A 27180-nucleotide genomic window follows, 5' to 3' on the forward strand; every position below is an offset into this window, starting at 1 on the left:
AGCAGAAGATTTTTTTACAGCAAAGCTTCACGAAAAGGTTTCAGTGGACCAAAGCAGGGCCGGTTTCCCGAAATCGAAGTGCGTTGACAGTGACAAGGAGTTGTCCAACAGCGACGAGGACTGATCCATTACGCGACTCGTATCGCCGCCGTAGTGGTGACAGTTTTAGCGGCAAGGCCCGCTTTTTGACTTAGTGTTTTACTTTTTTGAAACTTTAGTTCTTTAAAACCCAAATGCTTGTCCTTCTGAATGCGCGAAGTTTGACTCCTGCGGACATTTTTTTGTTCTTTTCTCTCACGAAAAATGGGTGCGCATTACAATCGATGTTTTACTTTTTTTTTTTTTGGTCGCGGAAAACGTGTGCGCGTTACAATCGAGTGCGCGGTAGAATCGAGTAAATACGGTAATTGAACAGAAACTAACAATAGAATTTGCAGTGATTAAGTTTTTCATTTTTGAAGAAATCATGATTGGCTGATGTTTGCTCTGTAGCTTTCACTGCACTGCATGGGAATAGTGGGAGAGAGTACTATAGTCGACTGAGGTAAGGAAGGTAAGGAATTTCATTCTGACCATGCGGAGTAAAGCAGAACGGTGCATGGTGTGTAAGGTTTCGCACAATGGTCTCGCACAACTGACTGATGGTTCTCATAACACGTTCCATGCTGTTTTACAAAGTTTCCGCACTTGCTACTCGGTGATCAGTTTGTGGTGGCAGTGTGTTTCCGCAGCCTGTTTTGGAAAGTGTCAATGCATGGATGTCACGTCATACCCCTTCCCCCATTTTTTTTTGTTCCTTTTCCTTTTGAAGACAACTACGGCGAAATTTTGGAATGGGCATACGCCTTCCCAAAAAAAAAGGCTTAAAAAATGTAGGCGTTTTTGATACCGAAGTTGAAACAAAAACAAACAAGAGAAAAGATGGTGATGCCACTAGCAGGATGTCATGGGCCACCTCGAGTGAGCAGCTCTGAGGTTGGAAACTGCCTACTGTGCTCTGAAAAAAAAATATATATCGGGAGGCGATGTGCTGAGACTAAAACAATGTACATTGACTACCTGGACAATTATTAACCAGGGTTGTTTCAATTTTGTACATACTGCTAATTTATTACGAGAATAGACAAAGTAAAAATGTCATCGTAGCTGGTCTTTCAATTGTGCTGCTTCAAGGCAGCGGTCGTTTGCATTTTTCGAGCCCACTTGTGTCGGCTTGTTGTCCTGTAAAACGTCCTTCTCTCTCTCTCCCTCTCTCTTTTTCTTTTTATAGATTTTGTATATTTCTTGTCTGAGGCCATGCATGTAAGTCCTCCTTTGAGAAGGTTATTCCTCGGGTGCACCAAACAAAAAGCTTGCACAGTTGCACATACAGTACTAGCAGCAGCACCCACACATGTCAGTGACTGCAGCCAAGTAACTTGCAACATTTGTTATGTAGTGAACACAAAATTTCAATCTGTAGCAGCCAGAAGGCACCATTGTCCTGCTAAGTGAAGCATTTGTTTGTTGCATTTCTGGAGCAAAAGCTGCTGCTTTTTGCATTATGTTCAAGTTGAACATTCAGTGACTACTATACTTTTTAACCTTTTACTCGCTGCCGCTTCTAAGTGCCATACTAGCCAAGTAGCTTTGACTTCCATCTGTGACTGTTGCTTGTTATTAGAGTTCATGCTAAAAGGCAGGGTGCGCAAACACGGACACATGAGAAGTCAAGACAACATATATGTGCGTGTTTACACGCCCAGTCTTTTAACATGAATACTGACCAACTAGCTCAGCTCTCTGTTATTCGAAGTTAGGTGCACACTAAAAGTTAGGTGCACACTAAAAGTTCGGTGCACACAAAAAGTTCGGTGCACACTAAAAAGTTAGATGCACACTAAAAAGTTAGGTGCGCACTAAAAAAACCATACCAGCCTCTGGGCTTATGAGTCTGTGGTGTCTGGACTTCACAATTCAGAGAACTGGAAGTGGGCAGTATCTTAGTTTATATTGTTTCATTTAAAATTTTAATGTTTGCAAATGTAACTTGCAGCTGTAGTGCACTGTAGTGCAAGTTTTGGGGTCTGCATGCTGGGAGCACATTTTAGCACTGATGCACCTTCTGCCTGATTATCTGCGTTGTTTTTTTATTGTCTGTCTGGAGACACATTTCACCTGCACGATGATGCTTGTGCGCGATTGGAAAGCCTCCGCACAGAACTTTATGAGGTGTGTTGCCAGTGCTGTATTTACTCGAATGTAAGGGGCATCTGTTTCCATATTTTTGCTACCTGAAGTCGACTCTTGCGTTACAATTGAATACCAAAATTCAAGTTTTCAAAAAGTGCAATGATGCACGCAATTCTTTCATTTTAGTTTTTTTTTTCTTCCTGGAAAGTCGCCCCTCGCGCTACAATCGTGGTCCCGTTACAATTGAGTAAATACAGTGTCATTTCAATCTGCTGGCATGGCACTGTATTAACATTCTTCATATTTTGTTACTGAATGTCTTAATCTTGGATTTGGTGATATAGAGACTTGTGAAGAAAAATCACTTCTGCGAAAACCCGCAAGGTGGATGAAGGTTTGTGGGAAAAAAATGTGAACCACTCGTTTGTCGCTGTTTATATGCTGTTCAGAATGCACAGAATGATTGTCGAGCATAAACTGCTCTGATATGGTTAGGCATATACACCGTGTTTACCCGAATGTAACCCCCACCCAATTTTGATGGCCTTGAACTTAATATGCACCTGAATGTACAGCGTTTGTCTTTAATGACAATTTAGACACATAGTCTTTAATAGTTTTCAAGATATGCCAAGGCAAAACTGGAATGCTCTTCAGCTTCCTTGTTATGACCTCTTGAATGGCCTGGACCGAGCCGTGGTGCCGTCCTTTCATGACCCTTTTCAGTCGGGGGAAGAGGAAGAAGTTTGAACTAGCGACGTCTGGGATGTGGGGTTGCTGGGGAAGCTGTGTGATGCCTTGTTTGGTCAGGAAGTCTATGACAGTAAAGGTGGTGTGGCTCGGCACATTGTTGGGACTTTTTGCCGTTGAGTTGGGACTTTTTGCCGTTTGACTGTTGCTCATCTTCAACTTGCTCTCTTCCTTCCCAAAACAATTTGTGCCGCTCAGAAACACGGGACTGACCCATAGCATCATTACCAGCAGCAGTCTTGATCACATCACGGGTGTCATCCGCAGTTTTACCCAGTTTAATGCAAAACTTCACCGTGCAGCGCTGCTCTAACAAACGATTCATTGTCGAGATGACAAGGCACCTTGAAATGGGTTCACCTTAACCTCGATGTACACTCTGTGAATGCTAGAAGACAACTGGTGACCGTTGCGCTCGACCAGCGCAGGAACATCCCCCTCCTTCACCACGTTTTTGCTGGAAAAAAAATATCAGTCCTACTACTTTGCATACAAACCCTGTATTGTTAGTTGATTTTAAAGATAAAACTATGGCATGCTCCTATATCAACCGCTGGAAAAAAAGACAGACAGGCACAATGCGCCTTCTTAGAATGGGAAATTTATTCTCTTGGCAGTTCCTTGCCTTTCGTGGTCCACTTTTTTTCTTTCTTTGAGATCACTTCCCGACACGCCTTGATTGTATGCCAATTCAATGGCCATTACCTTGACAGGCTCGGTCTTCATGGAGCTGCCTAGAAAGTCTTCAAGCTTGTCTTCGAGGTCTGTTGTAGGCCTGTGGGAACTACTGTTTTACTGAATTTTTATTAATGATGTGGAATGGCGTGTTTGACTGATGCAAGGCAATGGGTGATGCCTGGTCTATTCTGGGGAAAGAGTAGAGGTTATCCAAACCTCATGACTAGACATGCTTTCATGCTGTCTTTGTAATGCTGTGTGTGTTATCAGGCTCTGAATTTCTGGTCTCATCTTTCAGAAATAGCACTGTGTGTGCTCGATTCTTTGTCATGTCAGCTGAGTTATTATTGGGATAATCTGCAAGAATAGCAATCACAGTGATTACAATAGAGCATGTGGATGGGCATTGCCTTATGGGCTAGCAGGAAGTCGTTTGTTGATCTGTAATTACTGAGGTAATGACCCTTGTTACTGTTCATTATATATGCCTTTCTAGTATTGCTTTGGGGCAGCTGTTAGGTGACACCATACCTTAAAGGGGCCCTGCAACACCTTTCCAAGTAGCCATGGAAGGGCTTCATTAAAGGAGCTTATTTCCTCACGAATCGACCACCGCAAGAATTTTTAGAATCCGTCCAGTACGAGCGGAGCTACAAAGATTTGTCGCACGCTGTAATAGGTTGGAACCTTGAAACAATGTAAACATTGATTTTACCAAGAGACCTCTTGTAGGGTGAGCAAATGACTTAAGTGTACAACATGGGAGCTTCCACTGCTTATGTCTCCTGTCTCATATATAGTTGGTAAAGTAATAATTAGTAAATACAGTTTGGTCAATGTTATTATTTTTCCTAAAGTGAGCGCTCTTGTAAATTTTAGCATCAACAACACTGTTGAACACTTGTTGGTGTCAAAGATCTTTGTTGGCCAGAGTATTGCAAAACAGTTTGTTAATGCAAAATAGGAAGTATGGCCACTGCAGACCAACCACATGTGGGATTCACAAATGCACATTTGGAACTGCGATGTCCTTTCCTTTCCCTTTTGCTTTTTGGCAGGTTGTCGGGGATGTTGAACCTCGTAGACAGCAACCCATCCACGCCTCAGTCGTATTTCCACCCGCACTCACCGGACACAGGAGCGAGCATCTACCACGATGGTTCCTCCCTTGACCAGGCCATGCAGTAAGTGTGTACTTGCTGCCTGCCTACCTGTCCTCTTCACTTTTCCCTCCTACCCCCTCGCACATCCCCTGCCATCCCTCCCTTGCACATCAAAGGGCCGTCAGGCCCTTTCTTGTCGCACAAACTGTCACGCAAACCGTTCCTCGCATCACTGCCCCGCTTACCACCCCTGCCTTCCTTCCACCTTTCCTCCAAAAGCGAAAAGAAGGTGGATCCGTCGACGCTGTGGGCTTCAAGGAGTTGGGCTGGTGATCCTCTGTCCTCCCCTTAAAAGCAGCCTCGTCTCCTGGACTGCGTAAAGTGTGTGCAACAGGAGGAGTTTCATTGAGGAGCACACAACCTGCTCAGCCTCTGCCGGAAGCCGTCGAAGGGGAATTTTCGTGAGCGAGAGAGAAAGAAAGCGAGGACAGTGTTTCAAGCTCTGCTTGCCTGTCGAGCAGCCAACCTACCCACTCCATTTTTTTTTTCATCCGATATTCATGCGGTGTGCGCAGAAACATCTGTAACGTCTCCTGCGAGACCCCCGCCTCGCTCGTTTCCTTCTTAAATAATTTCCTTATTATATTGGGAAGCACTGCAGTGCCTCCTGTTACAAGTGCTCAGATTTCTCACTTGTAATCACTTGTTTACCTCATCATTAGTATTTGTTTTGTCACTTTTAATCTCGTTTCTAAGCAGCTCTTCTTTTTTTATTTTATATTTACGGAGCTCATTTTTCACAATGACATTACTTGAGCAAATGGTGCACACTTGCATGCGAGCCTTGTCCTAAAGAAAATATTTTCTTTCTTTGGTGTACCTCACGTTTTTTAGTGTAAGTAGAAGTTTCTGTACATTGTTCTTGTACGATAATATTGGTGCTTCTTCGTTGCCCCCTATGCGTCGTGATTGTGAGCTGTCTTTGTGTGGTGATCAATACTTGCTGGCTAGTGAGGCTGCGTAATTGCTTCATTGTTCTTTGCCTTTGTGCGCACAGAAGGAAAGCATCTTTGAACAACTACTAGGCATGGACATCACAGGATGAGGTTTATCCTCAGTGCGAAAGCCAGTCTCTGGTTGGTACAGTCCTCAAATCTTGACTTGGTAATTGAGGAAAATCTCATACGTCTGCCGAAAGTTAAGAAAAGATGAGGCGTTAGAAAAATTAAACTTGGAGGTTTTAAGTGTCAAAATTACGATATGATCATGAAGGCTCCACCTACATCTATAATACATGGGTGTTCTTGCATCTTAGATGCGTGTGGGTGTAGCCTACTTGGTGATTCGTGATTAGGAAAAGTAAAACCACGGGACACAGAAGGAGACAACACAAAGTATACTTCTTGCATTTTGCCCCATTAAAATGCCGCCGCCGTCGATGGGAATCGAACATGCATATGGAAGCACGTAAAGTAAAAATCACTTTTTTAAAAATTGAAGAAGAGCCAAGTTATCAAGAACTGTGGATCTGAGAAAGGAAGTTACGTGTTAAAATTTTTTTGGGCTAATTGGCTAAATCTGCCTATTGACTTGTTAGTAAGGGTAGTCATGTTGCTACTGACAATTGTAAGTTTGTAAAAAGTGGCAAAATGAGTTTTATCAGTTTAAAAATAATGAATAAAGTCCTTTTAATTTCTGCAGAATGAAAAAGTTTCGCACTTTCCCATTGGTAAACTGAATCTGAGTGCTTAAGGTGTGCCGGAATCCACATGTATAAAAAATGTTAGCTCCTGACCCGTTATGACGTCTCCTGTTTCTTCACTCAAGCTGAACAGTGAATTAGCATATTTTGCTAATTAGCCAGCAAATTAAAACTTAATGCTTAATGCTAATTTTTAAGAATTGTTGGAAGTCTCGGAGAAACACTCGTTATTTGGTATAGACAAATTCTACATACCCTGGTTTGATGTATCCAGGTTCAGCTGTAATGAATCAACATAAGTGTCCCCTGGTAAAATATTTGCACATTATTTGGTGTATTCTTTTTTCTAATATGAACTCTCTTCTTCTTACTTCTATAAGGGTGACAGGTGAAAACTGGAACACTTTATATGCATGCTATGTTAGGGTGACTGTCACAGCTGGCTTTGTTTAGTGAACATTACTGAAGTACTAAAGCATTTCATCGATTTACATAAGCAGTACGCGTTGGCGTTTTGGCAGTCGTTATCACAACACGAAGCTATCGGAATAGTAAACGTGAAATGGCTAGTCAGACAAAGCCACATTGAATGCTCTATAAACAGAGACTTATTAAGCAATGCTTAATTGTAGACTTGGATGGATGCTCAAACCAAATATCAGATTATTACTACCTCTTTCTTTTAAACTTTGTCATGGAATTACTTTAGTAGCAGCACTTCTGCCTTCCAAGATGTCTGTTTGTCAATTTCTCAACTCCTGCTATTCTATGTGTAGAAGTAAGAGCAACAATTAAACTAAGCACCTGTTATATTTGCAAGAACATGTGACACAGACTTTCTGTGGTCTTAAAAGTAGGGGTGTGCGAATATTCGAACTTTCGAATATTTTTTTAATAGCGTTTCCTATTCAGTTCGATTCACACCGGAATTTTACTTTATTCGTAAAATAAGTAAAAGGGTTTGTAATAGCGGAAAATAAAATAATGGCGATAAATCTGCGTGCAGCTTGCTTGGTCTTGCATTTTAGGGCGCCACTGTGCCAAGCTGCTAGCCGCTTCCACCGGTGCTCCGAGCGGTCGCTGCGCGACGATCTTCGCCGGAGTGGGGGTCCGCTGCCGATGCGTGAAATGGCCATCCACGGTACCGAGGAGCCAGCGGGCAGTGAGATTCGTTGCTTGCGACGAAGCACATTGAGGCTTCTTTGTTTTCGCACGTCCGCTAGCGCGACTTCCTTGCCGCGAAGTTCGGATTCGCCTTGTAATAGGCGCCATGACAGAGTTAGACCTAGCCATGACTCTGAGGAGTATGCTCAGTCGCGATGTGCATGGGCGCGGCGCCTGATGTTTCAAATTACGTCATGCTCGATCGCGAGTACAAAGAGCCGTCCCGCGATGGTCTTTGTTACAAGGCACAAAGTGCTGATAGGCAGAACAGTCAGTCCGAGACACACGTCTGCGATGTTCGCGACGAGCACGGCTCACTATCATAATCTGATGATTGAGCTTCCGCTTGCAGCTGCCAAACTGATGCGTAATCATATTCTAAATGATTGTCGACCCGTGAACACAGAAAGAGTGCGAACGCGTCACTAAGTTGCATGATTTTCGACAGCCATGACCTTGCGACGTGCAAGCAGCAGACGACGCCCTCCCGGAGCATTGTTCGGACTAATGGCGGGGCGTGCTGGAGCAACATCGCAGATGGAGCCAATCGGAGGCCTCGAAACAACTTCAAACATTTGCTTTTTGTACGCTTGTTTCTGAGTTAAAGACCCAGCTGAAGCGCAAAATTTGAAGATGGAGAAATGCTCTTTCCGGTTACCAAATGGCGGCGCCCGGTTGCGTTGTTGCGGAGATATTCTTTTTTAAAACGCTGTTTTTCTGCGATTTCCGCAATAACTTTTACCACCTCGGCAAGCGCAATAAATTTTTTACTGCACTTCTACATGGCTTTCGGTGAAGATATTTTGAAATCAGAAAAAGGCCTACAGAAACTGAAAATGTGATTTTCAAAAAATCTTTTTTTAAAATTTTCACTACACGAAAGCCGCATCCCCATTAAACAACAAATCTATTTTTTGACAGTGTGTGTGACTTGTAATTGTTCCTGTCTCGTAAGAACATGCTTAGAGATTCTCTGCAACTTTTTTCTGTAATTTCACTTCAATGTATTCGAAAAGTATTCGAGAAATATTCGAAAATTATTTGATTCGCTTTGCACCCAAAATTTTGCTATTCGCACAGCTCTACTTAAATATACGGCAGCTTCAAAGAGTTTTGAGCAATTAAAAGAATACGTACAGTGATATACTTGAGGTTTGAAGTTTTATTGGGACTGCATGGCAACATTTTGATTGGGACAAAAGATGGAATCGTTCACGTATTGATTTAGCTGCACAGTAAAGCACTTCAGGTGAGCATGTAAGATGCTAGAACTTAATTAAATTCTATTAAGCCGATTAGTGTGGCTTCTAGAAGCTCACATAGACAGTCTGTGTTCTGTGGTCTGTGTGTGAATACAAAAAAATCTGCTCGAATTAAGAGAAAATTGGCATGTGGTATGCTCAGAGAGTTAGTCATGCACTCGTATTTTCATTTTACTAGTTATGATGACTTGAAAAACACCTGCAACAAAGTTAAATGGTAGGTCCTCAACGGTGCTGATGACTCACATGATGACATAACTGAGTAAGCGTGAGCGTAGTGCTCATCAGTTTGGGCAGGCAGTTTTTGCGTACCCAGCAAAGCAGTGCCTTTTCTTGCAGGGTACCCTTTGACAAGAGTGCTAGTGCCAACTTGTTAACCATTTTCTATTGATCTGTCACGATGGGAAACTGTCGCAATGCGTGACATCTGTCGCAATGCCACGAGCTTGCTGACCGCCAACACTTCCTTTAGTGTGTGTGTGTGTGTGTGTGTGGTGTGTGTGTGTGTGGTGTGTGTGTGTGTGTGTGTGTGTGTGTGTGTGTGTGTGTGGTGTGTGTGTGTGTGTGTGTGTGTGTGTGTGTGTGTGTGTGTGTGTGTGTGTGTATGTGTGTGTGTGTGTGTGTGTGTGTGTGTGTGTGTGTGTGTGTGTGTGTGTACCGAGTCTGCTATCATTTTTTTCCTATCGATTTGGTATGCTCAATGCATCAGCTTTTCCGAACTGCTTAGGCACTGGCACTTCTTAAAGGTTATGAAGAGACACATCATTACACCAATATTAGATATTTTGTAATAACATATACCTACATATTTTACAAGATCATTGAGAAGCATATTTTCATATACTACCAGGCCTGATCATGGTGCTTTTCATCAACTGGAGGACTGTCGTTAGCAGTTTTCTAACTTGTTTGGGACATCATTACAGAAAGCATTGCCAAGCAGGGGATATATTTAGGCATTCATCGTCGTATGCGACGGTTGTGGTAGTCAAGCCTACTACATTGCCTTTAGCTTGCTTTACTTTAGCCTGACATTGTTTTCTGCTTTAATGTTGAACCTTTAAGCCTTGTAGGGGCTTGTTTCAGTGAGCTTTATGAAGCACTGCTTCTCACAGCTAACATTCCACAAATATAAAGTGACTACAGTGTGTCAAGAAGAAAAAGAAAACAAATATTCACTAGCAAATTTTCTCTTTTAGCAACCATACTGATTCATTAAACATTTTATTTTTTCCCCCCTTTTCTTTGGAGTGATATCGGAGTAGTAAGATAAAAATGAAATTTAAGTTGGGGTAGATTCCTTTGTTTTATATTCTACTGTATCAGAATTCAACTTAGATTATGTATATACCTGAGTGTTGTTTCTCACAATGCACTGTAGTGCATTATTTGCCAAGGTTGTTACAAGCTCTCTCTGTGTTGTTTGCCTTTTGTGAAGCTTAAGCGTTGTCATAGCATACAGCCATTTGCTAGCGTGTTCTGAGTGCTTGTGTACAGTCTGCCGCCTCTTCCACATGCGAAATTCAAGATTTATTTTATGCACTGACTCTAAGTGCCATAACGTTCCTGGGGTCCTTAAAAAACCGAAGACCTAATCTGTCCCCACAGTAAAATATTTTGCATCATTTGTAGACCTATGTGAATATAGAGAAATTTCGAATATCAAATCAAATAGAGTGCTATTTAAATTGAATGTAGGCTTTTGATAACTTGCGAATATTTTTTGAAGATTTTACAAATATTTGAGTCTCATTTTCCCAGAAAATAAACACTAAATTAGGGAAAAGTGTGACAAATTTCGTCCCTGTGAGCATTGCGTAGGCATGAAACGTGATAGTGCAGTCGGCCATGTTGCTTGGAAAGGCACACTTTAGTGGCCATACAAGGATCACGTGCACTTTCTGAAGACTTGTGCATCCGAAGCAACTGCTTATTAGTTCCCGATGATTCATTTGTGCCTTAAGACTGAAGTCATGAATACTACGATAATTTGGCATCATTTTGCAGTTATTGTAACGGCGGCTGTTCAGTATTTGAAGGTATTTCTTTCGGCTTGATTCACTGTTCGATTCATATTTGATTCGGCCTTGTGGCAGATGGGCACTTGCTTCAGACTAGTTTATCTGGATAAGCTTGGTTACTGAAGCAGGCTACACCAGCAGCAGCCAGGTTGCTTAAAAAGTCACTGCGATCTAAAAACTGTGTATTACTTTTCAGGATTTGCTGTTGCAAGTTTGCTGCTGTCATTCATTAGTAAGAAAGTGTCGGTGTGCCCCACACAAGGTGTCTTTCCTCCTTGTCATGTTGGCAGACATGTTGGCAGAAATGTCTAATTTCGAGAAGTTGGTAGGTGTGATACAAATGGCACAAAATATTCATCTTTGATGGGATGTATGCAGCTGCATGATTCATGCCACATTTGTACCATATCTTTGTACGTGTAAGCCACACCCACATTTGCACAGCAAAAAAAAATAAAAGCAGTGCCTGAAGGGACAGTGAAGTGAAACACTTAATCAGTTTAGGCTGATAAATTATTCTTTGAGAGCCATATGGATGTTAATCTCGCCGTCATAGGCTCATTATAAGAGGTGATGGAAGTCCAAGAGTTATGTAGGCCTTCGCAGACGCTGTCAAAATCTGACATTTCAACGAGTTAGTGCGGAAACCTCATGGTGTCGTTGCCACCGGCACTCTTTTATAACCAACTTTTCCAGGAGCTGATGCTTGCATGCCTTTGCTGTCTTCACTCACCTAATAAGCATTTTTAGGAGCATATCGTTGCGTCTCTTTTACATGGGTTTCCTTTTTTTTCTTTTTTTGAATAGAGAAAGCTGATAAGCTTTCACATTTGCTTGTGCAGTAATTCTTTCTGCAAGTCATTGCAGGCTGATGTGCCATGATGTGCCGAACTATATTTAGTGTTTCAGGCAGATTTAGGTTTTAGTCAGTTCTGAAAAACATGTTTTAGTTGTTTGAGACAGAACAGACGGCTTTGTAGTCATTGCAATGAACTGTATTAGCACGCATGTTGCAGGCGCTTTCCTTTTGCTTTTGTAGAAGCATTAATTTATGCATACTGCACATCTCTGCTAGGCTCTTGCGAAAAAAAAAAAGGTGTGCAGTGCGAAAGGACGGCCAGGTCTTTTGTTTTTGAAGTATATTCTGCAGTGAAGGTGTACAAGAATTGTTGAACGTGTTGACAGTATCGTCTGCCTGAAACAAGGCGTCCTGTTTGCTAAGATGAGGTGCAAAAAAGGAAGATAAAAGATCCAATGGTGTCTTATATCTTCTGTATGCGTGGCTGTTGAACAAACAGTACCATTGCTTGATGATTGCATGATTGATTGTTCACTGTTGAGCCTTCGATCTTTTTAAAGAAAACCTGCGCTGTCCATATTGCAGAATTGTTATTACTATCATTTTCACATTTCAGTCACGATTGTGATCTTCGAGGGCATTGTTTTTTGTACTTTTTGTTTGATTATATCTTAGATTTGCTGTAGCTTCTGGATATTGTAAGAAATGTTCTATTCTAAGTTCTGTGCAGAAACTGTGTACAGCTACAAGTATCTAGTTGCATAATTCCTTGCTGAAATTGTGAGGACACTCCAATCAACTGTGTTGCTGCTTTGAAGCACATGGTAATAAGTGAGGCAACACAACCATAACAATTTGCTCAAGACTGACATTAATACATTAAAAATCTGCAGATGCCTTGCAACTTCTCTGAAAGGTTGCATCCTATAAATTGTTACCGCAGTCCTCCAAACTCAGTGGGCTTAATACGAGTGCTGGTTGAAGCACGTATCTTGCTTGTCTTGGGCAATTTGGCCTTATTTTTATTAATGAGAAGTATCTATGAAAGCGAGCTTATTCATATTGAGGATCTTCAGAGAGAGATCACTTGTCATTGTGGAGGTTGCCAGCATATATAGATATGTATTTTTGATGTATAGATGTTTTTGCTCTTGTGCGTGCCTGTTGTGCTGGCCGAGCCAACAAGATCGGCACGACTGTGCAGTCCTGCCGGTCTTGTGGTTTGTCGTAGTTTGCCATCCTCGCTTGCGGTGCACACATTGTGCTGCGACTCCCGAGCGAAACGTGTGTTACTAGATGTAAGTTGTGCACAATATACACATTTTACATGTTATACATGTGTGAATTTGCCAAAGTGAAAGACTGGTGTCATCACCCACTCGCTGCTGCTGCTGCTGTTGCTGTTTCCTGCGCAGATATAGCTGGAAGATTCTTTTCTCCTCTTGTATATTTGCATCATTTTGTTGTAGTTTTTAAGAGTTTGTTGCAGAGTAACATTTTTCTCCCCTTTCTTGTCTGCTTGAACACTTTTGCTCCTTCGTCACTGTTGTACTTCCGTGCCATCGTTACACATTTTGCTTCTGGCAAGCGTTGTGTCTTGAAAATAAATGGTTATGTTGACTCTTTTTGTGGACTTGCCGTTACTGACTTGATTGACTCTGACTTTAAGTGTTGCAGTGTGTATTGGCATGGCTGGTGCAAACAGCCACCTTTACCATGTTACCGTTAAACCTTACTTAAGAGCTAAGAAAAGTAAATGTAAACCTGCACTTTGTTTTCCCAATTTTATGAGCAAATGGATTAATAAAAACCAAGTGGCTTCATGCCTCATGTGCTTCTTCGAGCTGGAAACCCAAAACAGCACCTGCAACTGGGGGTAAGAAAAAAGCATGAGCCAGATGATGTCCTGTCAAGTTGCCACATTGGCTCAGCGGAAAGCTAGCACTTGCTTTTTCACAAGCAAAAATATTGATTCAGGGCCTTTCTTGTAAATTATTTTTCTTCTCATGCTAGCTACGCAAGTGCTTCTGGTCTGGGTCATAAGTTATGGTGCAGATTTCTCAAGCCTGTCAGAAAATAAATCTTTTTTTTTTTTTTGTGACAGAGAAACTGAGGTGGGCGCACGTGCTGTCTGATCGCAACGCTCTCGCACACACACATTTTTGCAGGGCAATAAAGGTGCTGGAATGAAAATAGGTGCCACTGTATTTTGTTTCTTTAACTCGTCAGTAGTACCATTGGCAAACATGAGTGGTATGTGTCTGCCATGGTTACAGTGTTGTCTGCAGCAATCATCATTCTTCCTCTGCACAGTGTGCTGGTTCACCGCCCATGACACGAAGCAGGTCAGAGCGAAATAGGACAAGCTGATTCTCTTCTCTGTGCTCTCATCTTCTTGCTTCACCTGTTGCCCTCTTTCATACAAAACCCTTATACATGTGCATTTGCAGAGCAAGCAAGTGTTAACTGTTTTCGAATACTTTCGCCGTCCCCTTTGTTCTTTTTGAACTGCATTAAAACTGTCCTGAAGTGCTTGTGCAAAACTTGATAGGACCTCAAATAGCCAAATTCGAAGGAGAAAGTGTGCATTAGAGGTGGAGGGGGCAAGGAGGTCAGGTGCTGTCGAGGGTGCGGCAATTGAATCCCACCCACCCGCCTAACGCCTGTTGTTGTTCTTTTTTTTTTTCTGCCAGGGCGGGGCTGTCGGCAGCGCCTGACCTCGACTACAACCTGTGCGACATGGGCGAGGTGGACTTTGCAGAGTTGGATAATCCCCGTCGATTTTACAAACTTCAACGTTACCGAGCTCACGCCGTACCCTACCAAAGCTAACTGAGCTCCTCCCTCCCCCTTCTTCTCTGACAGGTGAGCTCAGGAGAAACCTTTTCATTTTCTTGTTGACGAGCACTGCACTTGCACTGCCGCAAACCATGCTTCTTGTCTTAGCCACTAGCTCTCCCCTTCCATTTGCTTTGTCGTAGTACATTGGAGCACGTATTTCGTGGGTAGCAGCAAATGTGTGTCCTGCACTTGCATTTCAGTTTGATGGTTTTGCTCTCGTAGCGGAATGATTGCCTCCATCACCACTTGCTTGCTTCTGCACACACTTCTCTGATCCCATCCCTGCACACCTCATCCTTTCTTTCACTCCTTTATTTCTTTGATGCCCTTCAATTCTTGGCCGTACCAAGCCAGTCACATTACACTTGGCTCACAGGAATTGTGGATGCCCCACTTAAAGCAGGTAATGTTGACTGTTGCGTTTGAAGTTGAAGGGAGTAAGAGAGATGTGAGTAATAGAGATAGTGTGTGTCAGTGCAAACGATATATTTTCAGTGTCCACCTAGTCACATCTGCTGGATGTCAGGTTTCACACTTGGCCAAATCCCAGAAACCACAGACGGTACAAATCGATAAACTGTCACCACAACTTTGTCGATGTTGAGTGTTCATCTTGAATGAACACGTGGTGGTGGATCAGTGACTGTGGTGGTGTTCCACTTAAATGATGAGCATGTGTTTAATCCCCGCACAGCTACTGCTTTCTGATAAGGTCAGGACAGGAATGAAAATGCTCACACGTGAGTATTCAGAGTAACCTTATGGTAGCTTCAATACATTGCAGCTTTTCATTACAGTTTATCATGGTCATTACATTTAATGGAACATCAGTTTGTTGTAGCACTTTTCAGCCACCACCTACAAGCAGCTGGACATTATGTGCCTATGAACAAGGGATGCATATTCACAGCTGTATTATAAGAACAAGAAAAAGAGTTTGCAAATAAACTGAAAGAAAAGGAAGTGGAAAATCAAGGGCACATACGCTGTTCTTTTTTTTTTATTGCATTATTAAATGGAAGCACGGGATGGTCCTGCAGTGGCTCTTCGTGTGTGTTGTCCTTGCCTTTTTTTTATTGAAATAAAAATAAATGGAGTTGTCGCATTTCTTGGTGATGGCTACCCATTTCACTTGGTTGTCAGGAATAAAATAAAATTTAACAAATATATATATATACACAGTGATTCCACTCCTGCGCCAAAGTGCGCCAAATTGTATTTACTGCGCCATCCTAATAATATCGACGAAAATTGCGCCAAACTGCGCCAAAGTCTCGGGTTTGAAGGCGTCTGTCACTGGCAATCGCATCGCCGGCGCGTCAGAACATGTGCAGCTTGATCTTGGGGCTGCCAAAGTCGCAACCGTGGACCAAGAATTATTCCGCTGAATAAATAGCGCTCGCGCGTGCGTCCCGAGTAAGGCGCAATGTCATGCACGGTGCCGACGCAGCTTCTGTTCTGCAAGTCGGCTCGACAGCAAAACGCGCTCTCTGCAGAGGCTCGTGACGTCTAGGCCTATCGGTAGCGAGAAAGTGCGACGGCGATTCATCGGCAGACGTCGTCTGTTCTAGAAACGCTGCTGATAGATCATTTCAAGCGTCGCACGGCACGTAAGGAAAGCAATCTTCAGTAATAACTACATGTGTGCTGCTAAAATGTCTGTCGCTTCTGTTTCCAGACATCGCGGAATGAAATCTGGGATCGCTCGAACAATATCGAATGTTCCTTGCTTCGCGTTTATGGAAAAGCACGCGAACGGTGGGAACGCGTGGACACTTTTCCTCAGATATACTTTATCCATGGATCTTCACCCAGAAGAGCTTTTTCGTAATTCCTTCCACCAGCACATTCGAGTTTGTAATCACTCTGCGGTAAATACCCCCTAAAAGGCCCTGCCCTTTCGAGTTCACGTGCTAAGGTTCCAATTCGAATTTTTGCTTGTTTTTTTTTTAATGTCATCTCATTAATAAAAGCATATCTTCTGGTCGGAGCAGCTGCAAATGCGCAGCTGTCAGTAGCAGGCCCGTCGCTGACGGCCCACAGTGAAGCGGCTACGCCATGTTACACGTCCGCCCCTCGCTTTCGAGGGTCAATAGCTGACGATTAAAAAAGCTCACAGTTTCGCTTAAGGGCGAAGCAATGAATGCGATACCAACAAATTGTAGTGTTAAACGGAGTAAGGCTATAGCAGCTAACTCTTTGAATCAGATCTCGCGTAACTCAACAAAACGCTGGTTTAAAGGAATATGGCCGCTCCAGGAACCGAAGCGTTTCGTGCTCGAGTTCTCTAAACGCGAAGTAAGTGTTGAGGAAGCACAGCAGGTTTACGAGCCGTCTCCTGATACCACGAGATAGCGGGCGCGGCAAGCGCTGCGCCCTTCGAAACGATGCGGTCCCCTCCCCCTCCGCTCCCCTGGCGTCCCTTCATGCACCTTACGAAAGACGGGCAGGGCGTTTCCTCTGTTGTTTGATGAGCAAGCGACGGCAGGCCCGCACGCGGGAAAATATTATCTCATGCGCTCTCCGCGCGACGGAGACAGACTGCCGGCCAGTTTAATCTCCTCTTCAGCCGCGTTCGTCGCCAGCGCTCGCGAGAGATTTTACCCGCGGCTAGAATGCGCGTGGTGATGTTATTACAGTTGAACCCCTTTATAAGAGACACTGATATAAGAGACACGTGGGGTATAGAGACACCAGCGTGCTACATGAAAGTAAGGGTTGATAGGAAAATGCATAACTTAGTACCCTGCTTATAAGAGACACCTCATATAACAGGCAAGAATTTCTCCCCCATGCATGCCTCTTATAAAGGGGTTCAACTGTAATTTGGACTTTATACGGAAGATTACGGCGACGGCAAAAATCCGCCATGAGTGTCCATATAATTGCTATCCCGACAAAAACTAAAAAAAATATGAGGAGCCATTTCACTCTGTGAAATGGATGATAAGCGAAGCTGTTTCGCGCATGGCACAGAGGTGACATGGTGGAGGACAGTTTCGTATGTAAGGCCAGGTTGTTAACGGCCAGGCTGTTAACGTTCAATACGCAATAATAATGTGAAAGCCTTAGATGCTTTATCAAACACGAAAATTGACCGTCGGCGGCGTCAATTCGATTGATGGCAAAAATAATCATAATGTGATGGCGTCATCATCACGTCATAGATCGTCAAAACTTGTGACGTCATCATGGTGTCATATCGTGATGCCTCGTGATGACGTCATCACATGACATCGTCGCTTTACACTGCTTCCATGATCGGTGCGCCGATCATGGAGCCAGCGCAAAACCAGGTGAGGTGCAGAAAGCTTGCAGAGAGGGAGGGGGAGGATCAGCTCGTCGATCGAGGGGAAAAAGAACCTGGCTTTCGCCTTGGAGTTTTCTTAGGGGAATGCATCAGCAACACTGGACTCTTGGCATTGAGGCACTGCTGTACATAACGGCGTTTGTCTACACGTCTGCTGATAACCACATGGATGTACTTAGATTGTTAGTTCATGAAGTGCAATTTTATTGATCCGGTATTCTGTTTATTTGCTAGTGTCGAAAATAATCGCCGAAGAGGTTAATCCAGAACACTCAACTGCAAGAGCCGTTATTTTTTCATTAGCGAGTGAAGTATGGAGTTCTCCTGAGATGATTTTTCGATTTGAATCGAAATATTTCTAGCCTTCATAAGAGCCCCATAATAATATTCAGGTGCTTGAATGTTAATGCAAATATGCTTTCTGTAGTGCACTCCAGGATGTAAAATTTGCTGCTCCACAGTGCTCCCAGATGCGAAATTATCTGCTCCAAAGTGCTCCAAGATGAAAATTTTTGCTGCTCCAAAGTGCTCCAAAATGGAAATTTTGCTGCTCCAAAAAATTGCTCCAAATCAGAAGTCCTCGGTAGCATCACTGTATATAAATGTCTGAAGACAGCAATGTCTTCAGACATTTAACAAACTGCTTATTCAGTGATTTCATTGGCACAGTACAAGTGTGTGTCCTACGTTTATGAACTGAAATGGGGCAGAAAAAAAAAAAGAACTCGCTGCTGTGTGAGCGTGTGTGTGCTTCCGTTTTAGAGGGGGAGGCCAGAGTCTTAACAGAGGGAGAGCCATCGACACAAACGTTCACCCATACCTCCATAGCCGTTTCTTGCAAGCGTTTAGATTGAAATGGCTCTCAGGAGAAATTGTAGTAGGATGCGGGTTTGATTCCCAGCCTCAATGGCCACAGGTTGTTGGGTGTGAAATGCAAGAACACACGTGCACTTATTAGATTAGGTGGTCACAGTTAATTCAGAGCCCCCCCCACTACAGCATGCCGCGTAATTGGTATCGTGGTTTTAGCATGTAAAACACCATCGATTACTTTTATTGGCAAATATCCTTTCCCAATACCAAAACACCACTCTTGCTACAAGAAGATACCTGGCAAGCAAGAAAATTCATGAAAACACTGGTGGTGGTGCCACCTTGAGTTCTTGCACTAGCTGTCTGTCTGGTGTTGTAGATCAGTTGGTGTCCCCTGGGGCTTCTATACAGTCGAATATGCATATATCAAATTATTTGCGATGTCATATTGACATCCCTTTAGAATTTCTATGCGAAAGTTTAATGTGGTACTACATGAGCATCAAACTCCCATTCGCCCCATAATTCGGTGTCAAATTAACATCTCCTTGTATTCCATGCAAAAGTTTTAACTACACGAGAATCTAACTCCCATTCACCTCCAATTACGATGTACACAGTCGACTACATCTAAGGTGAACACCTCATTAGTATTCAAGCCAGTAAAACTAGAATGTTTATTTTACTTTTAAGAAAGAAATATCTGTTATGACATCTAATCACAGTGTCAATAAACACAACAATAATTTTGCAAATTATGTTAACATCAGCTCTATGAGGTCTTGAATACTAATAAAGTGTTCACCTTAGATGTAGGACCCTGTACCTAACATGGCGCCCCTGCAAGTGCGCTTCTCGTAAACTGCCCACAAGCGCTCGCGCCGTCGGAAATATTCATGCCAGCAAAACAGCACAGTTTCCGCAGATGGCAAATGGGGCATTGAACCCAAAAGGCAGTGTAGGCAATGGAAGGGAAATGTGTACTGTTACTAAAAACTGTACACTTATAAGGAAGCTTAAAAATCGGTGAATTTGCATGCCCCTAGGTATCGTCGGTGAACTAGTGGTCTGACAGTAAATTTCATACAATAAAGTGATTCTTGGAATTGTATGGATTCCACATGAATTGAGTGATGGGTATTATAGCAGAGCTGGCCTTCACGTATCATTTCTCTATGTTAATGACAGTCGGCTACAATGGGCATTTCATCACGGTGAGGACAGCCAACATTGAAAGTGCTCAACGGGCAAACTGGACGCAACTGTCGTGCAAGATCACACATTGTGGTGTATAACGTAGAGCTACTGATGACTCTGTAAAATTATCTGCCAGAGTTACTCGCGTGGCAGAACATGTGAGGAAAAGTGAGAAGTGCTTGCAGTTCGTTACACAACTGTTGCGCCACTTGTACATTAGTGATTGTGTTCGGGAATGTAATACTGATGTTGTCGCAAGCTTCGAAGCACCAGTTTCATAGAGCAGAAGTTCTTGCATTACAGCTAACGTGCATTCGATATCTACGTTGCAATACAGAAATTCTTGACAAAATACCGGTGGAAATGCTTGCTTTTGTCGTAGGCCTTGAGTTGTAAGTTGAGGGCTTAGCTTTCTTTTCAAATTTCCCGTGCTGAACGGGAAAGCCAAGATTGCTTTGTTACTACGGCTTCATTACATACATTATCTACCCTTACCATAAACATTGGGCCACCAAGTAAGCTGACGTTAATGTGACAATCTGCTATGGACTACTGAATGAGTACAAAAGGTATAGGAAATTCAGTCATGGTGGCGGCATTAGTAACAAATTTGTACAGCCAACTGTACGATTGGTTGCCTATAACATCTTCTATCTGCTTGGCACTGCATGCTTTTTTTTTATAACCACAGCCCTCCTGTGCTTTCTGCTGCCCGAGTTTTATCAGTCCAAGTGTGTGCCGCACGTAGGGAGCAGGAGCTGCATGCAATCACCATTAACCAACTTGAAAAAAAAAAAAAAAAAAAAGCCTGGCTTTACACAGCAGTCATCACTCATAAACAGGTTTTTTTTTTTTAACATTAGCAATGTGAATTTCTTCACCCTGTAGTCCAGTGATAAGTGTTTTGTAAGAAATCACAGGCATGCAGCTCCTGACCAAAAGACTAGAAAAACCATATTTGAACAGAGAAGTCACAGGAAATGCAAAAGCAGGACCCAAAGCCTTGTAACCTCGTCCGTGCATGTGTAGCAGTTTAGTGCGCAGCAGTTACAGAGTGCAGCGTGTGCTGTGCGCCACATAATTTGAAGATTTGCATATTATTGCTCCGTAATAGCGATGAACTAAAAAAAAAGTGGAACCCATAGGGCATACTGTAGCTGAAATAGCGAGCCCCCCAAAACCTTCAACACGTGCACTCTGATTTTGTCATAGTTTTGAACCGTTGCACAGATCAGTTGCTATGAGATGATGTGTCGTTTGGCCTCACTGGTACAAAATTGTCAAAAATTTTCCTTCTGAAGTATCTATTTCTAGGGGATCACTGTATTGTTAAATAAATTTTAAGTTTTGGCTGTTCCTTTGAGGATATTGCAATGAATTGCAGTTAATTGTAATGTCTATTAGTTTTGTAACACAGCCTGTTAAAACTTATAGTTGTGACCATACCAGATCTTGAAAGTACCTAAAGGCAAAATTCTGCAGCCATTTTTTTTAGTTCTGACAGTTCGTGTTGAGTCGGTGGTTTCTTAAAGGGATACTGAAGCAAATCTGAAAATTTAGTGAAAATGCTGAAAATGAATTCTCGGTATGCGATTACATCCATCACTTATTGAACTTTTCAGCCGGTGGTCTTATTTTATCTGCTTTTGTGAGCGTGTGCCAAGCCACTTGGCCAATGTGAGTTGGAAGCCATGATGTCATGACTCCCTCATTCGAAGTGCACACGCCGTCACATAGCTGCACAGTATGCATTCATGTCATGGTCTCTCCACCAGTGTTGAGTTCTCCTCTGATGATGCAGATCATTTCAACTTGCCAAGAAGTTACGGTTACGAGCCTCTGTGCCAATCGACGAAGAGGAGCAGGAGGCTGTGGACGTGCCAGTCAGGCAGTCTGGGCCAGCAACATGGTCCAACGTACCGTGCAGCATTAGATAAATGTTACGGAGGATGTAAATGTGTTGTTTCATCAGCTTCGTTGAGGCAGAAAGGCAGCGTAGTTTGTCGCTTGTGTTACCTATGCGGTCAGCGTTCGACTGCTGTGCAGTTCGTTTCTTGCACGATGAGGCACCGCATGTGTGGAATTTCTCAGCCATTTCTTAGCTCTGTGCATACGGCAGCTACTGTCACATCCATGCTACCACAACCCATTACAGGTTGAATTAACGGAAATTTGTTGACTTCGTCACAATGGAGAGCACGGAATACAGTTGAAACTCGATTTACGAATTTCCTGATTTACGAACAATTTGGATTCCCTCTGCTGTTGCCCATAGGCTAATGCTTTTACAAACTCCAAATAACGAAACAAACTTCGCCACCAAACCCGATTTAACGAAGCATTTCAGGAAAAAAGATGCATCAAAAAAAGAGATCTAGAATGTCTTGCATCACACTGCCAGACATTCTAGATGCCATAAGTTTCTAGACTCAGCCTGGCAGTGTGCTGCTGGACTGTGTCAAGGCTGCGTCAGGCTCCGCAAGCCTGCAACACGAGCAGGAAGAGGCGTCACCAGTTGTGGGAAGAGCTTCGTCGGCGTGACGAGGTGGCCGCTGATCATAACTTCGACGACTTCGTGATCGCAGACGTGGACACTGACACAACAGAAATTCTCGACGGCGAGGAGCTAGTGCAGCTTGTTTCTGGTGCACAAGAGGAGTCTGAAGATGCAACGATCCGGATACTGTCGAAGCTCCATGACCACACCAAGCCAGGTGATGGACGCTGTCGACCTTCTAGGCGGTTTGCTGGGGCACAAGAGGGTGCTGAGGACGGTTTGGTTTCACTGGCCAACGAGAATTGTGTGCTCCCACTGCTCTAAAGTGCACAGGCGAAAATCACGAGCTTTTTTTGCTAGGCAATAAATTTGTCATTTTTTGGTTTTTACGAAGTTTCGATTTAACAAACTAATTCGCGGGTCCTGATCACTTCGTTAAATCAAGGTTCAACTGTATTCGAAATCAAGCCTCGTTTGCCTGCATTAAAGCTAGATGGCGCCACCGTCCCATGCTTTTGCTGTTCTTTTTTTTTTCTCAGACGCAGCTAAGGGAAGTGACGAAGTGTTCCAATCTAGCATATGAAGTCAAGGGTAGATATTTGGCCTTGTTGGTGCGACGTATTCATATTGTAAAGCGCGGAACTTGAAATGACGAGGACGGGACAGGGAGTAACACCACACACAAGTGCTAACTGTCAACAGTGATTTATTGGAAGCTGGATTTGATCTGGCTTCCAATAAATCATTGTTGAAAGTTAGTGCTTGTGTGTGTTGTTACTCCCTGTCTCGTCCTCGTTATTTCAGTTTCACGCTTTACAATATGAAAATGAGGTCAATTTTTAAATGTGTCCAGGTTTGCCGGATGGATGAGCAGCACATATCCAAAGTCTACACCGCTCGTCACCTCTAGGAAACATATGCGACAATGTGTCGCGACTGACGAACCTGTTACGATAGCCTTCAGGGCAGCAGTAGCTAGGCATGTCCTTCTGCCATGAGGAATGTTTCAAAACCGAAGACCGACCACCAAAAAGCATGTGTCACACAAAGGAGATAAGTTTCCACTGACATTTCAGACGAACCACAATGGCAAGTGAGTAGCACCGACAGCAATGAACAGGCACCGCAACTGCTGCGGCCGCCCGCTCACAGGGTGTCGTGACGTATTACAGCTGCTACCAGCGGCCGATAGGGTGCTATGCACAACTGAAAATCACTGAAAAGATGTTTCTCATCCTTTTTTTCAAATCACTTTGTTGAATTCCTCATTTTTAACATTTAAACTCTTGTTCTGCTACTAAACACCACCCGCAAAGTTATCGTTTTGTATCCCTTTAATAAGAACGTGCCTGCATTTCATATGCACTGTTGGAATAGGAAAGCACTCATTTGCACTCCGCTTGCTCTTAAATGCTGTGCACACATTGGTAGTGTAGTTGTGCAAGGCGTCATACTTTGCATGCAGCACAATGCTTGTGGCATGGGTAATACATTGCGTTGATCTGCTACAATCACGCTTCACTTCAGCTGTGAACATCTTGTGTGGTAAATAAATAGACTGAATGTATCTTTATTCCGCTAACCTGACGCATAAATACCCACATTTTAACTAGTTGTACTACTGGGCTCAAATGATAGCAAGAGTAGACATTCGAGGCTTCTTCAGACTAGTAGTGACCAGCAAAACTTCCATTGTTCATCCAAACATTATGTTTGTCCAAGTAGTGTGGATAGCTCGAACTTCTCATACCTGGCAGCACTGCTACCCCAGGCAGGAGCCGTGTGTTAGGTGCTAAATGCCTGTGCTTGATGCAGTTTAGGAAAGTGTTGAAACAGTAAAACCTCACTTTATCTGCGTAGGAAGAGTTGTTGTATAAGAATCACAGCCTTAATGCCATTTATGCAAGAAACGTCTTGAGCCATACTGAGGCAGATGATTAAGCAAACTGAAAGTTAAAGGACAAATGAGAATTTCCACTTTTGGGCATGTTTTGTCTTCACTTGGACAATACACGTGATAATTCTGTACCTTCTGTGCCTACAATCCACAGCCCCGAAGCAACGTTGCACTTGTCATGTCGGAGTCGTTGCAACACTGAACTGAATTTCGCTCAGCGTGACTAGGGAATAACATGACAGTTAAATGTCATGTCGGAGTCGTTGCAACACTGAACTGAATTTCGCTCAGCGTGACTAGGGAATAACATGACAGTTAAATGTCATGTCGGAGTCGTTGCAACACTGAACTGAATTTCGCTCAGCATGACTAGGGAATAACATGACAGTTAAATGTCATGTCGGAGTCGTTGCAACACTGAACTGAATTTCGCTCAGCGTGACTAGGGAAACATGACAGTTAAAAGTTATAAAATTTTTTTTACATGGTAGACACGCTTTCAAATGCTTCAAGTATATTGCACTGCACGAGCTGTGGCATTGGGAGTGCAGGTATTGCATTCGAATGAGTTCTGGCAAACGCATTAAGTATTGAATGACATCAATGCAAATGACAATAGGTTTGCCTGTATGACATCATGCAAATTTCATTAAATCTCAATGTATTGGGGAGTTAATGCCATTTTCTGTGCCCATGTGGCATGGGTATTTGACAACTGAATAAGGAAGAAAAGGGCAAAGGGTGCTGTAAATTTGAGGAAAGCAACAGCAGAGGTGTTCAAGCATATTATTCCATGTTGATGTACTGTGAAGCAGCATACAGCATCAGGCAAAAACTGGCCAATGTGGCTCCCGGCATTGCGTGGCTTGCAAACAATGCACCAGGCTGACTGACACTTGCATCAGTAGCTATATCAATGTGCCTGAACTGCCACCCTTGTAAAATTCATAAACTAACTATGGCAAGAGGCTTTGGCAGTCCATTTGGACTGGTCACAACAAAAGAGAATGTAATTGATGACCATTCAAACATTCAATTAATTCTGTAGATATCTGAAAAAGTGGGAGCTGGGATACAGTATTTTTGTCAATACTGGGTAACCTTTGCGCCGCTGCAAAATTGTAATGCTTAAAAAATAGTTTACTTTGTCTTCTTTGCTATTCTTTGCTATTGTTTTACTGACGTTTACTGCAGTCTTGTACTTTCCCTCTATACTTAATACTCATTCTTTTCTCCCCTTCTTTTTACAGGGAATCCAATTCTGACACAAAATTGTTGGCTTGAAAAGCCGCAAGTTACGTGTTCTGAGGCGAGGTGTTGGGATTTTTCTTTTCATCTTTGTGTGATTCACACCCATCCTACATTTCAAGGAATCCTCGTGAAGCCTCATTTCTTGGAGCTCCTTGGTATGCTCTGTACAGATTTCAGTGCTTTGTTGATATCGTAGTTCCAAGATGCTGCCACCAGTCTTGTGAGGACGGCCCTTCAGTGTCAGAGACCTTTATAATAGCACATCCTTATGGCCATGTAGAGTATCTTGACACTATTTTTGTTAGTCATGCCATTTAGTGTGCTCGTAGTACTATATGCACTGTGCTAACTGAAAACTAGTCTCAGATTGAGGCTTGTATGAGAGTGTCAGCACTGTGACGAAGTGCTCACTTTGGTTCCCTTTGCTGTGCTGATGTTTAGAATGGTAATCAGCGCTTTCAGCCTTGGCGGCATGTTGAGCGATTGGGTGTGGGCTACTGCTGGCTCACCTTCAACATTCAAAGGCCAATCGTAGCACGGCTACACTTTTTGAAGCATCTTGATTATGTCCATCAGGCAGGAGGCTGACTCTGTAGGAGCCATTGACGAAGTCAGACTAATTTAAGACGAGTAAACTGCAAGCAGTTTGCGACGGTATGAAGCTACTTTAGTTTTAATTGGATGCTTTTGTGATAAGAAAGGGCCACAGCGGCCACATTTTGATGGGGGTGAAGGCTAGAACACCCGTGTACTTGGATTTGGGTGCATGTTAAAAAACCCCAGGTGGCCAAAAATAATTCGGAGTCCCTCATTGCGGCGCTCTTCATAATCATATCATGATTTTATCACGTAAAACGCCCAAAATTATTATTGTGATAAAGTGTGTGGACATTTGAGTGCAGTTGGCAGTGTACTGGTGCAGCAATTGAAGACTGGGTCCTTGGGACGTGACAGTTCGAAGTCGGGAATGATGAGAAATTCTACGTGATATTGGAGAAGTTGTGTGTGGCATAGTTGCGTTATTTGGGTGCTGTCTTTGCATACAGCTGAAAAGTAATGGAAAAGTGGCCTACCACATGCCTCCTTACATGGCACTCGAGGTTGCAGAGGTTGCATTTGAGATGCCTCAAGGTCAAGGTTCTGCTGAGTTGTGGTTTTTGTGATGCTGTGATGCAGCATGCGGGAGCTCACAACTGTGGTCAAGGCATCAGCTCATTGTATTAGTTGCTTTCTACAGTGATGTTTTTTATCGGCCGGGCAGTACAGGCTTCAATTCATTTCACTTGAATTAACACTGGAAATATTCTTGTTCTATGTTTGAGCTGGACAAATGTTCAGTATTTTGTTGAGCTCACCAAATTTTCCTGTAGAGTTGGAAAGTGCTACATACGTTCATGTTCCATGAAAAATGTTCTGGCTCATTTTAAAACTGGTCGGTGTTGCCAAGGCCAACCTGCTTGCTGATCAGTTAACAAATGTCCAGGTTCACACTGTATTTAGTTTGCAAGAACTCTTTGTCATGTCATGTCATGCACACAAACTTTTCTTTTATGTTACTTTTCTGTAGGTATAGTTTTGTCTGAGTTCTTAGTACTTTTGACAGTGTCAGAGTAGTTGTTGCCGACCCTTGTATGCTCATTCAAGGCACACCTGCCTGCCTAAATCTCCGAAAGTTGTGTTCAATTGAGAAACTAATCTGTGTATGTGTGGTGTACATGTATGT

At 43.0% G+C, this 27180-nt stretch overlaps 1 protein-coding gene across 1 annotated transcript in view; it reads left to right on the forward strand.

The window, feature by feature from the left end:
• LOC119378366 (signal transducer and activator of transcription 5B-like) overlaps window positions 1-25712 on the forward strand; it is a 112667-nt gene extending 86955 nt beyond the window's left edge. Inside the window, 4 exon segments of the mRNA XM_049411754.1 lie at window positions 4659-4784; window positions 14345-14420; window positions 14422-14516; window positions 25457-25712. Of these exon segments, the coding sequence (XP_049267711.1) occupies window positions 4659-4784; window positions 14345-14420; window positions 14422-14487 (268 nt within the window). The 3' untranslated portion in view covers window positions 14488-14516; window positions 25457-25712.
• The last annotated feature ends 1468 nt before the right edge of the window (window positions 25713-27180 follow it).

This window comes from Rhipicephalus sanguineus, unplaced genomic scaffold (assembly GCF_013339695.2).
Source record: "Rhipicephalus sanguineus isolate Rsan-2018 unplaced genomic scaffold, BIME_Rsan_1.4 Seq804, whole genome shotgun sequence".
Taxonomy (NCBI): Eukaryota; Metazoa; Arthropoda; class Arachnida; order Ixodida; family Ixodidae; genus Rhipicephalus; species Rhipicephalus sanguineus.